General features: G+C 42.9%; 1 protein-coding gene across 1 annotated transcript; it reads left to right on the plus strand.

Moving 5' to 3' along the window:
* The first annotated feature begins 557 nt into the window (after positions 1-557).
* Positions 558-4,081, plus strand: LOC120927743 (polyubiquitin-C-like). The gene is made up of 2 exons (XM_040338631.1): positions 558-662; positions 1,884-4,081. Exon 2 carries the CDS (start codon positions 1,890-1,892, stop codon positions 3,960-3,962), a length of 2,073 nt encoding a protein of 690 aa, XP_040194565.1. The 5' UTR covers positions 558-662; positions 1,884-1,889; the 3' UTR covers positions 3,963-4,081.
* The last annotated feature ends 8,053 nt before the right edge of the window (positions 4,082-12,134 follow it).

Below are 12,134 nucleotides of genomic sequence, written 5' to 3' on the forward strand. Positions count from 1 at the left end.
CTACACAGTTTAGCGCTCCAATGAGCAAGAAGGAGCAGAGTGGAGAGCTGCTGATTGACAGTCAGCAGCTTTCTGCTCAGGGAGCTGGGAGAACTGAGCCATTGGCAATGTTCGACCACTCGGTTCTCAGTGTAGAGGCGACGGGGGACCCATGCTGCATCCACCAAGGTAAGTATAAACCTGCAAATTTTTTTTTACTAATTGACTTCTCTTTTAAAACGATTATGCAATATCTAAGGGTTGGTTTAGTGCCCCCATAATAAACACCACACACATATACATGTGCGCAAAAATTCATACGTATGCACCAGTTACTAAAACAAAACAGCCCTTAGTACTGTAAAGGACTTTCCTCCAAAACTTTCTGGTGATCTAGTTATTCTAGTCCTGTTTCATTTGCGCAATCTTTTACAATGACACATCAATACAGGGAAGATTAATAACAAGGAGCTGCCCAGCACACTAAGCTATAATTAAGACAATTAGACTTATTATAGATTTTGTGCATAGAGGAGGAATGTGCTAAATAATTAGACTGGTTTCTTGTTGATGTCATCTGGGAGGTTGTATATATATATGCAGGTATATGTTTATTGTAATCTCTATCTACTAGATTTTCAGGAGAGCAAGGCTCCAGCAGTGACAAAGCAACGTGCAGTAAGGTAAGTTCTTTGATAAGTTTCCTCTTTTTCTTTTTATTGAATGAAAGTATACCTGGTGTAAATTGGAAGCACAAACTCTGCTTAGAATTTAGGTCATCAACACACTTTCTATCTGCATAAAGAGTGGTGGAAAATAATTATAACAGCCTTTAAAATAGGTTTTCTGCATATGAGTCCTTCTCTTGTATCATTGCACATCAGTACTGAGTTACATTCACTGCTCTGTGACTGTAGCTAAGCACTGGTTATAATTGGATCTCAAATATTGTTTACAGTAATTAATGTACTAGTATAGATTTAGGACCCTTGATAGAATGCAATGGGATAAAACAAGGGCTTCGTCTTACTTTCTAATCATCATCATATGTCCTGTTGGAAGCACTCCTTATGTCTCTGCAATGAGACAGTGAGTTCCTTGCGTTCAGTTCTGAGATGTTAGTGCAAGATATACCTTGGTGGAGCAAAAGCTGTCAGATAAAGAACCCATTATTGCTATGACTGTAGTATATTGTAGTATGATTTAGATGTTATATTGACTAAATACTTAAAAAAAAACGAAAGACAGCATTTGTCAAACAAACTTTTATAATGAAAAATTGAATGTATTACTTTGAACTCTCTCATTGATACAGGAAATCAAACATACATTATGTTTAAGCTTAATTATTAAAGCGGTTATAAACCCACTAACAAAAAATAACCTGCAAGACAAAGGCATAGTGAGCTAGTATGCATAGCATACTAGCTCATTATGAATTACTTACCTTAGATCAAAGCCCCCGCACTGGTCCTCGTACACCACTCCGGCCGGCGACATCTCTCCTGGAGTGGGCTCCGGCTCTGTGATTGGCTGGGAGCCGCCGGTAACGGCACACTAGCTGAAGCGACGGCACGAACGTGCCATTGCTTCTGTGCGCACGTGTGATGACGTCGTAACATGCTGATACAGGGGATTTATCCTAAACCGTGCAGGTTTAGGAGATATCCAAGGGAAGCTACAGGTAAGCTTTATTATAGGCTTACCTTTAGTAAAAAGTGGTTGTAAAGGGTTTACCTAGGGCAATATAGGCATTTTTTTGTGTGTGTATTTTTGTTTCTAAACCTTAGACTACAAGGAAATAAAATGTTTTCAAAGCATCTTACTGATAGCAAGAAAATTGTTATCATTTGAAAAAACTGACCTATCTTTGAGTAATTGTATATGTATAATTTCCCTTTCAGCCAGTCATGCAGATCTTTGTGAAAACCCTCACAGGCAAGACCATCACCCTTGAGGTTGAACCCAGTGACAGTATTGAAAATGTGAAATGCAAAATCCAAGATAAGGAAGGCATCCCACCAGACCAGCAGAGATTGATCTTTGCTGGGAAGCAATTGGAAGATGGTCGCACCCTTTCTGACTACAACATCCAAAAAGAATCCACCCTTCACCTTGTGCTCCGTCTGAGAGGTGGTATGCAGATCTTTGTGAAAACCCTCACAGGCAAGACCATCACCCTTGAGGTTGAGTGCAGTGACAGTATTGAAAATGTGAAATGTAAAATCCAAGACAAAGAAGGTATCCCACCAGACCAGCAGAGATTGATCTTTGCCGGCAAACAGTTGGAAGATGGCCGCACCCTTGCTGACTACAACATCCAAAAAGAATCCACCCTTCACCTTGTGCTCCGTCTGAGAGGTGGTATGCAGATCTTTGTGAAAACCCTCACAGGCAAGACCATCACCCTTGAGGTTGAGTGCAGTGACAGTATTGAAAATGTGAAATGTAAAATCCAAGACAAAGAAGGTATCCCACCAGACCAGCAGAGATTGATCTTTGCCGGCAAACAGTTGGAAGATGGCCGCACACTTGCTGACTACAACATCCAAAAAGAATCCACCCTTCACCTTGTGCTCCGTCTGAGAGGTGGTATGCAGATCTTTGTGAAAACCCTCACAGGCAAGACCATCACCCTTGAGGTTGAGTGCAGTGACAGCATTGAAAATGTGAAATGTAAAATCCAAGACAAAGAAGGTATCCCACCAGACCAGCAGAGATTGATCTTTGCCGGCAAACAGTTGGAAGATGGCCGCACACTTGCTGACTACAACATCCAAAAAGAATCCACCCTTCACCTTGTGCTCCGTCTGAGAGGTGGTATGCAGATCTTTGTGAAAACCCTCACAGGCAAGACCATCACTCTTGAGGTTGAGTGCAGTGACAGTATTGAAAATGTGAAATGTAAAATCCAAGACAAAGAAGGTATCCCACCAGACCAGCAGAGATTGATCTTTGCCGGCAAACAGTTGGAAGATGGCCGCACACTTGCTGACTACAACATCCAAAAAGAATCCACCCTTCACCTTGTGCTCCGTCTGAGAGGTGGTATGCAGATCTTTGTGAAAACCCTCACAGGCAAGACCATCACCCTTGAGGTTGAGTGCAGTGACAGTATTGAAAATGTGAAATGTAAAATCCAAGACAAAGAAGGTATCCCACCAGACCAGCAGAGATTGATCTTTGCCGGCAAGCAGTTGGAAGATGGCCGCACCCTTGCTGACTACAACATCCAAAAAGAATCCACTCTTCACCTTGTGCTCCGTCTGAGAGGTGGTATGCAAATCTTTGTGAAAACCCTCACAGGCAAGACCATCACCCTTGAGGTTGAGTGCAGTGACAGTATTGAAAATGTGAAATGTAAAATCCAAGACAAAGAAGGTATCCCACCAGACCAGCAGAGATTGATCTTTGCCGGCAAGCAGTTGGAAGATGGCCGCACCCTTGCTGACTACAACATCCAAAAAGAATCCACTCTTCACCTTGTGCTCCGTCTGAGAGGTGGTATGCAGATCTTTGTGAAAACCCTCACAGGCAAGACCATCACCCTTGAGGTTGAGTGCAGTGACAGTATTGAAAATGTGAAATGTAAAATCCAAGACAAAGAAGGTATCCCACCAGACCAGCAGAGATTGATCTTTGCCGGCAAGCAGTTGGAAGATGGCCGCACCCTTGCTGACTACAACATCCAAAAAGAATCCACTCTTCACCTTGTGCTCCGTCTGAGAGGTGGTATGCAAATCTTTGTGAAAACCCTCACAGGCAAGACCATCACCCTTGAGGTTGAGTGCAGTGACAGTATTGAAAATGTGAAATGTAAAATCCAAGACAAAGAAGGTATCCCACCAGACCAGCAGAGATTGATCTTTGCTGGGAAGCAATTGGAAGATGGCCGCACCCTTGCTGACTACAATATCCAAAAAGAATCCACCCTTCACCTTGTGCTCCGTCTAAGAGGTGGCACACACAATTTATTAAGTTAGACAGTTTTGTTTTAAATGTTCTAAATACTTTTTTGTGATGTGAATAATTAGGTGGGTTTTCTGAGTAAGTTGATGGATGAAAATATTCTTAATTTTCAATAAAATTTCCCTTAAATGAACACTATGTTGTATTAATTTGATGCTTTCAAAATAATATAATAATTAAACTGATGTCTTCTCATTCAACAAGCTATATAGAAAATTCCCTTGGACAGTGAAAATTTCCTTGAAAAGCGAACAATTTACTTGACTTTAGTAGATCAACCTCACAGGGTAATGAAGGAAAGAATTCTACTTATGAAAGTCTTCCAATCAAAAGACTGAATTCCTATGTTGAGTTTATTATACAGTTGACTGAACTTCACTAGTGTAAATAAAAAATATTTTTTTATGGAAAGTATTTTTATAAATAAAATAATGACACAGATTGATGATTAGCTTTTAAATAAGTCAAGGTCTAGATCTGAGAGTATTTTGCTCACTTGAATTTTTTTATTTTTTTCTGAGAATTTGATTCCCTTTTGTTGTTTGTGCATTGTAAATTACTTTTTTTGTTTATAATTTAAATACATTTTACTCATCGACTTTTGTCAAACCACGTATCGTCTTCTAATCTGTGATTTGAAGCCAATCTTACAGTCTTCAGTGAAATAAACCAGCATGTTCCTGCCCTGGAAAATGAGTAACTAATGCACTGACTAGACCCCAACTGTCATTTAACGGGGCATGTAAGAGAGCCAGGAGAGTGGTAGGGAACACTAGATAAGGGGGATGCATCTCCTCTCACATTAGGTCTTGAGATCCCAATGCACATTTATAAAACACATACAAGAGGGTGCCTCCATCGAGCTGTAGCGATTTATTAAAAAGAATAAAAGACAATAAAAATGCACTTACATGTTAAGTGGATCAAGGCTTGTCATAAACCCATATAGACCTCAATAGGATCTCTGTGAGGCTGCAGAGCCCGCCAGGCAAGCAGATGGGGAGTTAAGGAAAAGATCATTTAAAAATATCTACTAAAACCTAAAACAACACCTCAAAGGAGAAATGAGTGAATAAGTGTCATGAAATTAACAGATTACATTAGCTCCTGGCTGTATGTAGATATGAGTAGAAGGAGCCTGTCCTGTCTCAAAAAAAATGAGAAATAGAATATGAACAAATAAAAAAAAAAGACGTGTTCTAATGATAATTTGATTGTAAATAGGTGAATCTTATGATATTGGGCTTATTAATGTATCCATGCTTAGATACCAAAAATTGTGATCAATCAAAATAAAAATTGACCTTTATAAAAAAAAAAAAAAAAAAAAATTGTGATCAATAATCAGTTATATGACATACAGAAAGTAAAACGTATAGAAAATGAAGTAATATTTGTGTGTCGGGTATACATTTTATGTGCGTAACAGTCAAGTATAACACGTAAATATGTTATTTTTTTATATGGGGTATCCATTTTTGTATCAGATAGTGGCACAATGGGAATCAACAATTAAAATGGGAATGGGGAAATTATTTATGGTTTCTTTAATTTTGCGTGGCATGTAAGCATGTAAAAATGATAAGGTTTAAGCCTAGGTTCAGATTTATTTGATTTGGCATGTGATTTGACCTGTCAAAACGCATGCCAAATCGGCGGCTATTGCCGGCAATAGCACCGTCCGAATTGGTGTGATGCCAACTTTGCAGCGCTGCACCGATTCCCAAAAGTTTTTCCTGTACTACTTTTGGTGACTTCAGGGTGCGATTCATATAGACATCTGTGCAGCAACCCGCACACGTGTCTTTGAAATCTCCCCCGAATTCGGATTGACATGCAGGTATAAAATTATGCGTGTTCAGCTGAACTCACACAATATTAATCCCGCTGTCAGTGTGAATTTAGGCTCAATGAAATTAAGATTGAATGGATTGAGGAGTGAGGGGAACAAGAGAAAAAGGGTTTTTAAAAGAGACTTCATCTGAGCTTCTCCAATCCTTTGGAATTCCCTACCCCAATCTCTCTGACTATTTCCAGCACTATAACTTTTAGGTGATCCCTGAAAAGTTTTTTTTCCAGAGAGGCCTAGTCTGCCCCACCTAACAACTATACTCTTAGGCCTCATTCACACGACGGACGCTCCATAGGGATGCATGGAGCGGCCGTTCAGGTCCGCCATCAAAACTGACAGGCGGACCCGAAAGGCCGCTCCATGCATCCCTATGGAGCGTCGGATGTCAGCGGAGACATGTCCGCTGACATCCGACCCTATCCGATCCGCTAAAAACAGACGTATGGGGGGCACGTCCCCATCCGTCCATGCGGATCGGATCGGGTAAGATCTGATGAAAACGGACATGTTGTCCGTTTTCATCAGATCGCTCCATAGGAGACAGCGGTGCCCGATAAGCCCCTCCCCGCTCAGTGAGCAGAGAGGAGCTTGTCATCCGTCGGCTCAGTGGAGATCTGCGGACTGATCTCCCGCTGAGCTGGCGGGAGCAGGCGGACTCCGTTGCAACGGAGTGCGACGGAGTCCGCCTCGTGTGAATTAGGCCTTATTTTCTCCATCAGCCCATCCCCCATAGTTATTACATTTTTGTATCAATTGACCCTCCCTTTTAGACTGTAGGCTCTAACGGGGAGGGCCCTCTGATTCCTCCTGTATTGAATTTTAATGTAACTGTACTGTCTGCTCTCACATTGTAAAGCGCTGCACAAACTGTTGGTGCAGTACAAATCCTGTAGAATATTAATGATAGGGAGAGAAAGTCATAACACCCAAAAAAATTATATTTATCGTCTTTCCATCTAGACAAGGCCCACATTTCTTTATTGCAAACATGTCTTAATTTTGCCCCTTCTAATACTCCAAACTTATTCACCATTTTTTAAGATTTGAACAGGTTCATAAGAAATCTGACTGTAAAGAACTTTTATAATAATCTCAAGAATGCATCTCACCACTTGGTTTTGAAAAACAATTTGTCCTTTCATCTAGAACTAAAACCCTATTCTCAAGACACCCTACTCCTGGAGACTCTGAAGGAGCTTCTTTGGGAAAGCCATTTTCCAGACCCAGAGGAGGTGGTATATCCACTTTTTTCTATCCAAAATGTCTCCTTCAAATCCAAATCGATGTCCAATCCCACCCATGTTAAGCGCTTTCTGACCACCGCACGCACTTTTACATCGACAGAATGGCACGGCTGGAAAAAATGGGCATATATGTACGTCCCGCGCTCCGTGACCGTGCCTGCGGGACCCGCGGGCTCGATGTCTGCCGGTGTCCAGCGATCGGGTCACATAGCTGCAGAACGGGGAGAGGCAAGTGTAAACATGCATCTCCCCATTCTGCCTAGTGACACTGTCACTGAATGTCTGTTCCCTGTCATCGGGAACAGCGATCAGTGAGGTGTCACGGCAAGCCACACCCCTAACAGTTAGAAGCACTCTCTAGGTCACACTTAACCCCTTCAGCGCCCCCTACAGGTTAACTCCTTCACTGCCAGTGTCATTTTTACAGTAATCAGTGCATTTTTATACCACTGATCGCTGTAAAAATGACAATGGTCCCAAAATGGTGTCAAAAGTGTCCGATGTGTCTGCCATAAAGTCACAGTCACGATAAAAATCGCTGATCGCTGCAATTACTAGTAAAAAAAAAATATTAATAAAAATGCCATAAAACTATCCCCTATTTTGTAGACACTATGGCCCAGATTCTCAAAGGACTTACGATGGCGTAGCGCCATGTACGCCATCGTAAGTCCAAATGAGAGCCGTCGTATCTATGCGGCTGATTCTTAGAATCAGTTACGCATAAATTTGGCTAAGATACGAGCGGCGTAAGTCTCTTACACCGTCATATCTTAGTTGCATATTTACGCTGGCCGCTAGGTGGCGCTTCCGTAGATTTCCGTAGATTCACGAACGTACGTGCGCCCGGCGTAGCAAGATACGTTGTTTACGTAAGACATACGCCGGCGTAAAGTTACCCCTCATAAAGCAGGGGTAAGTCATGTTAGGTATGGACGTCGGAAACGTACGAACAGCGTCGTGTTTTACGTCGTTTGCGTAAGTCGTCCGTGAATGGGGCTGGACGTAAGTTACTTTCATGTCGATTAGGCATTGAGCGGGCGTAATTTAATTTGAAAATTCGGGTTACGATACATTAACATAAAACACGCCCACACTAGCCTACTTTGAATTACATGGGCTTACGCCAGCACAGTTACACTACAAGTTCTTTGAGAATACAGGACCTGCCTCACAAAGTTACAGCGGCGTAGTGTATCTGAGATACGCTACGCCTGCCTATAGATAGGCGCTTTTTTTGAGAATCTGGCCCTATAACTTTTACGCAAACCAATCAATAAACGCTTATTGCGATTTTTTACCAAAAATATGTAGAAGAATACGTATCGGCCTAAACTGAGGAAAAAACACTTTTTTTATCTATTTCTTGGGGATATTTATTGTTAAACTTTTTTTGCATTGATACATGTCCCCTGGGGCAGGACCCAGGTCCCCAAACACTTTTTATGACAATAACTTGCATATAAGCCTTTAAAATTAGTACTTTAGATCTCATAGACTTTTCCAGGGTGTTCTGCGGCTTTTCGAATTGGCCGCGAACACCCCAAATTGTTCCGAGTTCGACTTGAACTCGAAGCTCATCCCTAATACCGATATCTACACCGAATTATCTAAAGATCCCTCAGACCAATTCATTGCAGAATTCCCTCTACTCATTAACCAAGCCAGATCAGATGAAATTATCAATAAAAAAGAGAATGTTTTCTTCTTAAAGAAATTTTACCACCTTCTGTATTTTTATTATCTATCCAAAAATCACAAAACACCTGTTCAGCCACCAGGGAGACCCATATTAGCCTCTATGGGCTTTCTGAATATATATATATATAACTTTCTCCAACCCATAAAGGAGCTACCTTCTTACATCTGGGATTCCTCTTATCTTCTTGATGTTATGACTAATTATACAAGGGAACCCTCCTACAGCTGTCTGTTGCTAGATGTCACTTCTCTTTACATGGACATCCCACCTAACATAGGTCTCAAAGCTGTGAAATGTTTTCTTTTACACCACTCCTATATCAACCGTAAACAAGCTAGCTTCATTTTGAAGGCCATCCAACTACGTTTAGAACATAATTGTTTCACCTTTGACAGACAATTATATTTACAGACCAGAGGCACAGCCATGGGAGCTAGCTTTGCACCATGCTATGCCAATCTCACAATGGAAATGTGGGATCAGCAACACTTCCACTATTATAATCCATTTGTCTACCATATAATATTTTTAGGGAGGTATATTGATAATATCATCATACAGAATTGCCCCCTTTCCATCATTCCAGATTTTGACAAAATGGACTTTCATGGTACCATCATAGATTTACAATCATTTAGTTTAAAAACAATATATTTTATTCAAAAACATTCATATAAAAAAATGTATATACAAAAGTCATGTTTAAAGCTGAGTTCCACCCAAGAGTGGAACTTCCGCTTAAACCACTCCTTGCCCCCTTACCTGCCACATTTGGCATGTAATTTTTCTGGGGGGGAGTGGGGGCTTCAGTAAGAGTGGGACTTCCTGTCCCACTTCCTCCTTCTGCTGAGGGACCGCTTAGGTGATACGTCATATAGCCTACGGCGGCCCCTCCCTGTAGGCGATTGCCTGGGACACGTAACATGACAGGTCCCAGGCGATCGTCTGACCACTCATAGAGAGCAGCGCCGCTCGCGCATGAGCAGTGAGTGCCCGCCGTGAAGCCGAAAGCTGTCACGGTCGGGTGAGTGAGTGAGTAAATGAGAAACTTGTAAAGCGCAACACATGCAAACTGAATTGCCTCTGGGCGCTGTTTCCATTCCATGGGTAAGGAAAACCCCTTGACCTCAGAAGAGATGGGTTTTAATCTTTCTCCTGAAGGCCAAGTGGTCTGACTCTAATCGGATGGTAGTTGGTAGCGCATTCCACAGCCGAGGTCCCTGGACTGCAAATCTTCGATCTCCTTTGGACTTGTATTTGGCTTTGGGTATTTGGAGTAGGTTTTGATTTGTGGATCGCAGAATGCGATTTGGGTTATGGGCTTTTATTTTTTCGCATAGATATTGGGGGGGCATTTTTCTGTGAATACACGTATGCGTTAGGCAGAGCGCCTTGAAAGTGATTCTGTCTTTTACTGTCAACCAATGAAGGGATCTCCGTGAAGGTGAGATTGATTCCCATGTTTTTTTGCCAGTCACGAATCGAGCGGCCGTATTTTGAACGACTTGCAGACGAGTGATTTGGTATTTGGGGAGTCCTAGATAGAGGGCATTTGCGTAGTCCAGTCTGGAATTGATGATTGTTCCCACTACGACTGCAATGTCCTCTTTCGGGATAAAGGGGACGAGTCGGCGTAGAAGGCGCAGCAGATGGTGGGATCCGCTGACTACTGACCCTATTTGTGCATCCATTGTCATGTAGGAGTCAAAAATGACTCTGAGACTTTTGACTTTGGTGCTAGGGGTGATATTTTTACCCAGAATGGGCGGGGGGGGGGGGGTCCAGGTTGAAGCGGGGTGACTTTTCCGGTTTGCGTGAAACAGGAAAGTTCTGTTTTTGAACCATTGAGCTTAAGATAACTGGATGTCATCCAGTTATCTATTAGGCCGAGTACTCACGATCAAACATGTCCGATGAAACCGGTCCGCGGACCGTTTTCATCGGACATGTCTGCCCGGGGACTGCCCGGGGACTTCTGTTCGATGGCCGTACACACCATCGAACAGAGGTCCGCGCGTAAACAATACGCGGGGCGTGTCCGCGGTGTCGCCGCGTCGATGACGCGGTGTCGCCGCGACAATGACGCGGCGACGTGGGCGGCCTGCCTTTAAAAGGCTTCCACGCATGCGTCAAAGTCATTCGACGCATGCGAGGGATGGCGGGCGGCAGGACATGTACGGTAGGTCTGTACAGACGACCGTACATGTCCGGGCGGACAGGTTTCCAGCCGACTGTTTTAAAGCAAGTCCAGGAAACAGTTGTCCGCTGGAAACCTGTCCGATCCGCCCGAAAATGGTCCGATCGGGCCTACACACGGCCAAACATGTTTGCTGAAACTGGTCCGCGGACCAGTTTCAGCAGACATGTTTGGTCGTGAGTACGGGGCCTTAGAGTAAGGCATTTCTCTAGTCCAAGAGAATGATCCTTTTTGTTGCAGAAGCGGAAATACAGTTGAGTGTCGTCTGCATAGGAGTGGTAGAGTAACTTCTGGTTCCTGATGATTTCAAAGAGGGGGCAGAGGTACATATTGAACAATAGGGGTGACAAGGGAGATCCCTGAGGGACTCCGCATGATACCGTACGTTTTTCAGAAGCGAAAGATCCCAGTTTCACTGTTTGTGATCGGTTTTCCAAGAAGGAGGAGAACCAGAGTAAATCACCTTCCGCTACTCTGGCCACTTCAGCTAGCCTAGCTAGTAGTAGTCTGTGGTCTACAGTGTCAAAAGCCGCACTTAGGTCCAGCAGGATCAGGAGACAAGATTCTCCTTCATCTGCGGCCTCTAGAACGTCATCCCATATTTTGACCAGTGCCGTTTCTGTTCCGTGACCCGGACGGAAGCCTGATTGGAACGTGTCGAGTAATTTATGGGTGTCTAAATGCATTTGCAGTTGTTGTACAACTTCTTTCTCCATTATCTTGGAGAAAACATTTAGACCTGTTATGGGCCTCCGGTTATTTGGGCCTTTGGGGTCAAGGGCGTTTTTTTTAGGATTGGTTTTATTGTACCTTGTTTCAGCAAGGTGGGTACCATGCCCTCCTTGAATGATTGGTTTATGAGCTGCGTGATAGCTGGTGCCAGTATATCGGCACTTTCTTTCAGTAGTTTTGTGGGGATGATATCATTGGGTGCTGTGCTATTAGTCCCAATGATGGTTTTAGTGGCATTGATGGTGATGGGTTTTAGAGTGAATTTTGGTGGTTGCGGACGTTTTATGAGGGTATTAGGTTTGGGATTTGGGGAAAGCTTAGGGACGATTCCATTTTGCTGAATACTTTCACGTATTTTTTTCAATTTTATTAATGAAATAATCCGATAATTCGTTGCAAAATTGTTGTGAATCAGAATTGGGGGTCTCTAAGCACGCTGGATTCATCGTCTGCGAAACC

The sequence above is a fragment of the Rana temporaria genome, chromosome 2 (assembly GCF_905171775.1).
Source record: "Rana temporaria chromosome 2, aRanTem1.1, whole genome shotgun sequence".
Classification (NCBI taxonomy): Eukaryota; Metazoa; Chordata; class Amphibia; order Anura; family Ranidae; genus Rana; species Rana temporaria.

Excerpts from the sequence above, each read along its gene's own strand:
- LOC120927743 (XM_040338631.1), top strand. The coding sequence starts at position 1,890 with ATGCAGATCTTTGTGAAAACCCTCACAGGCAAGACCATCACCCTTGAG.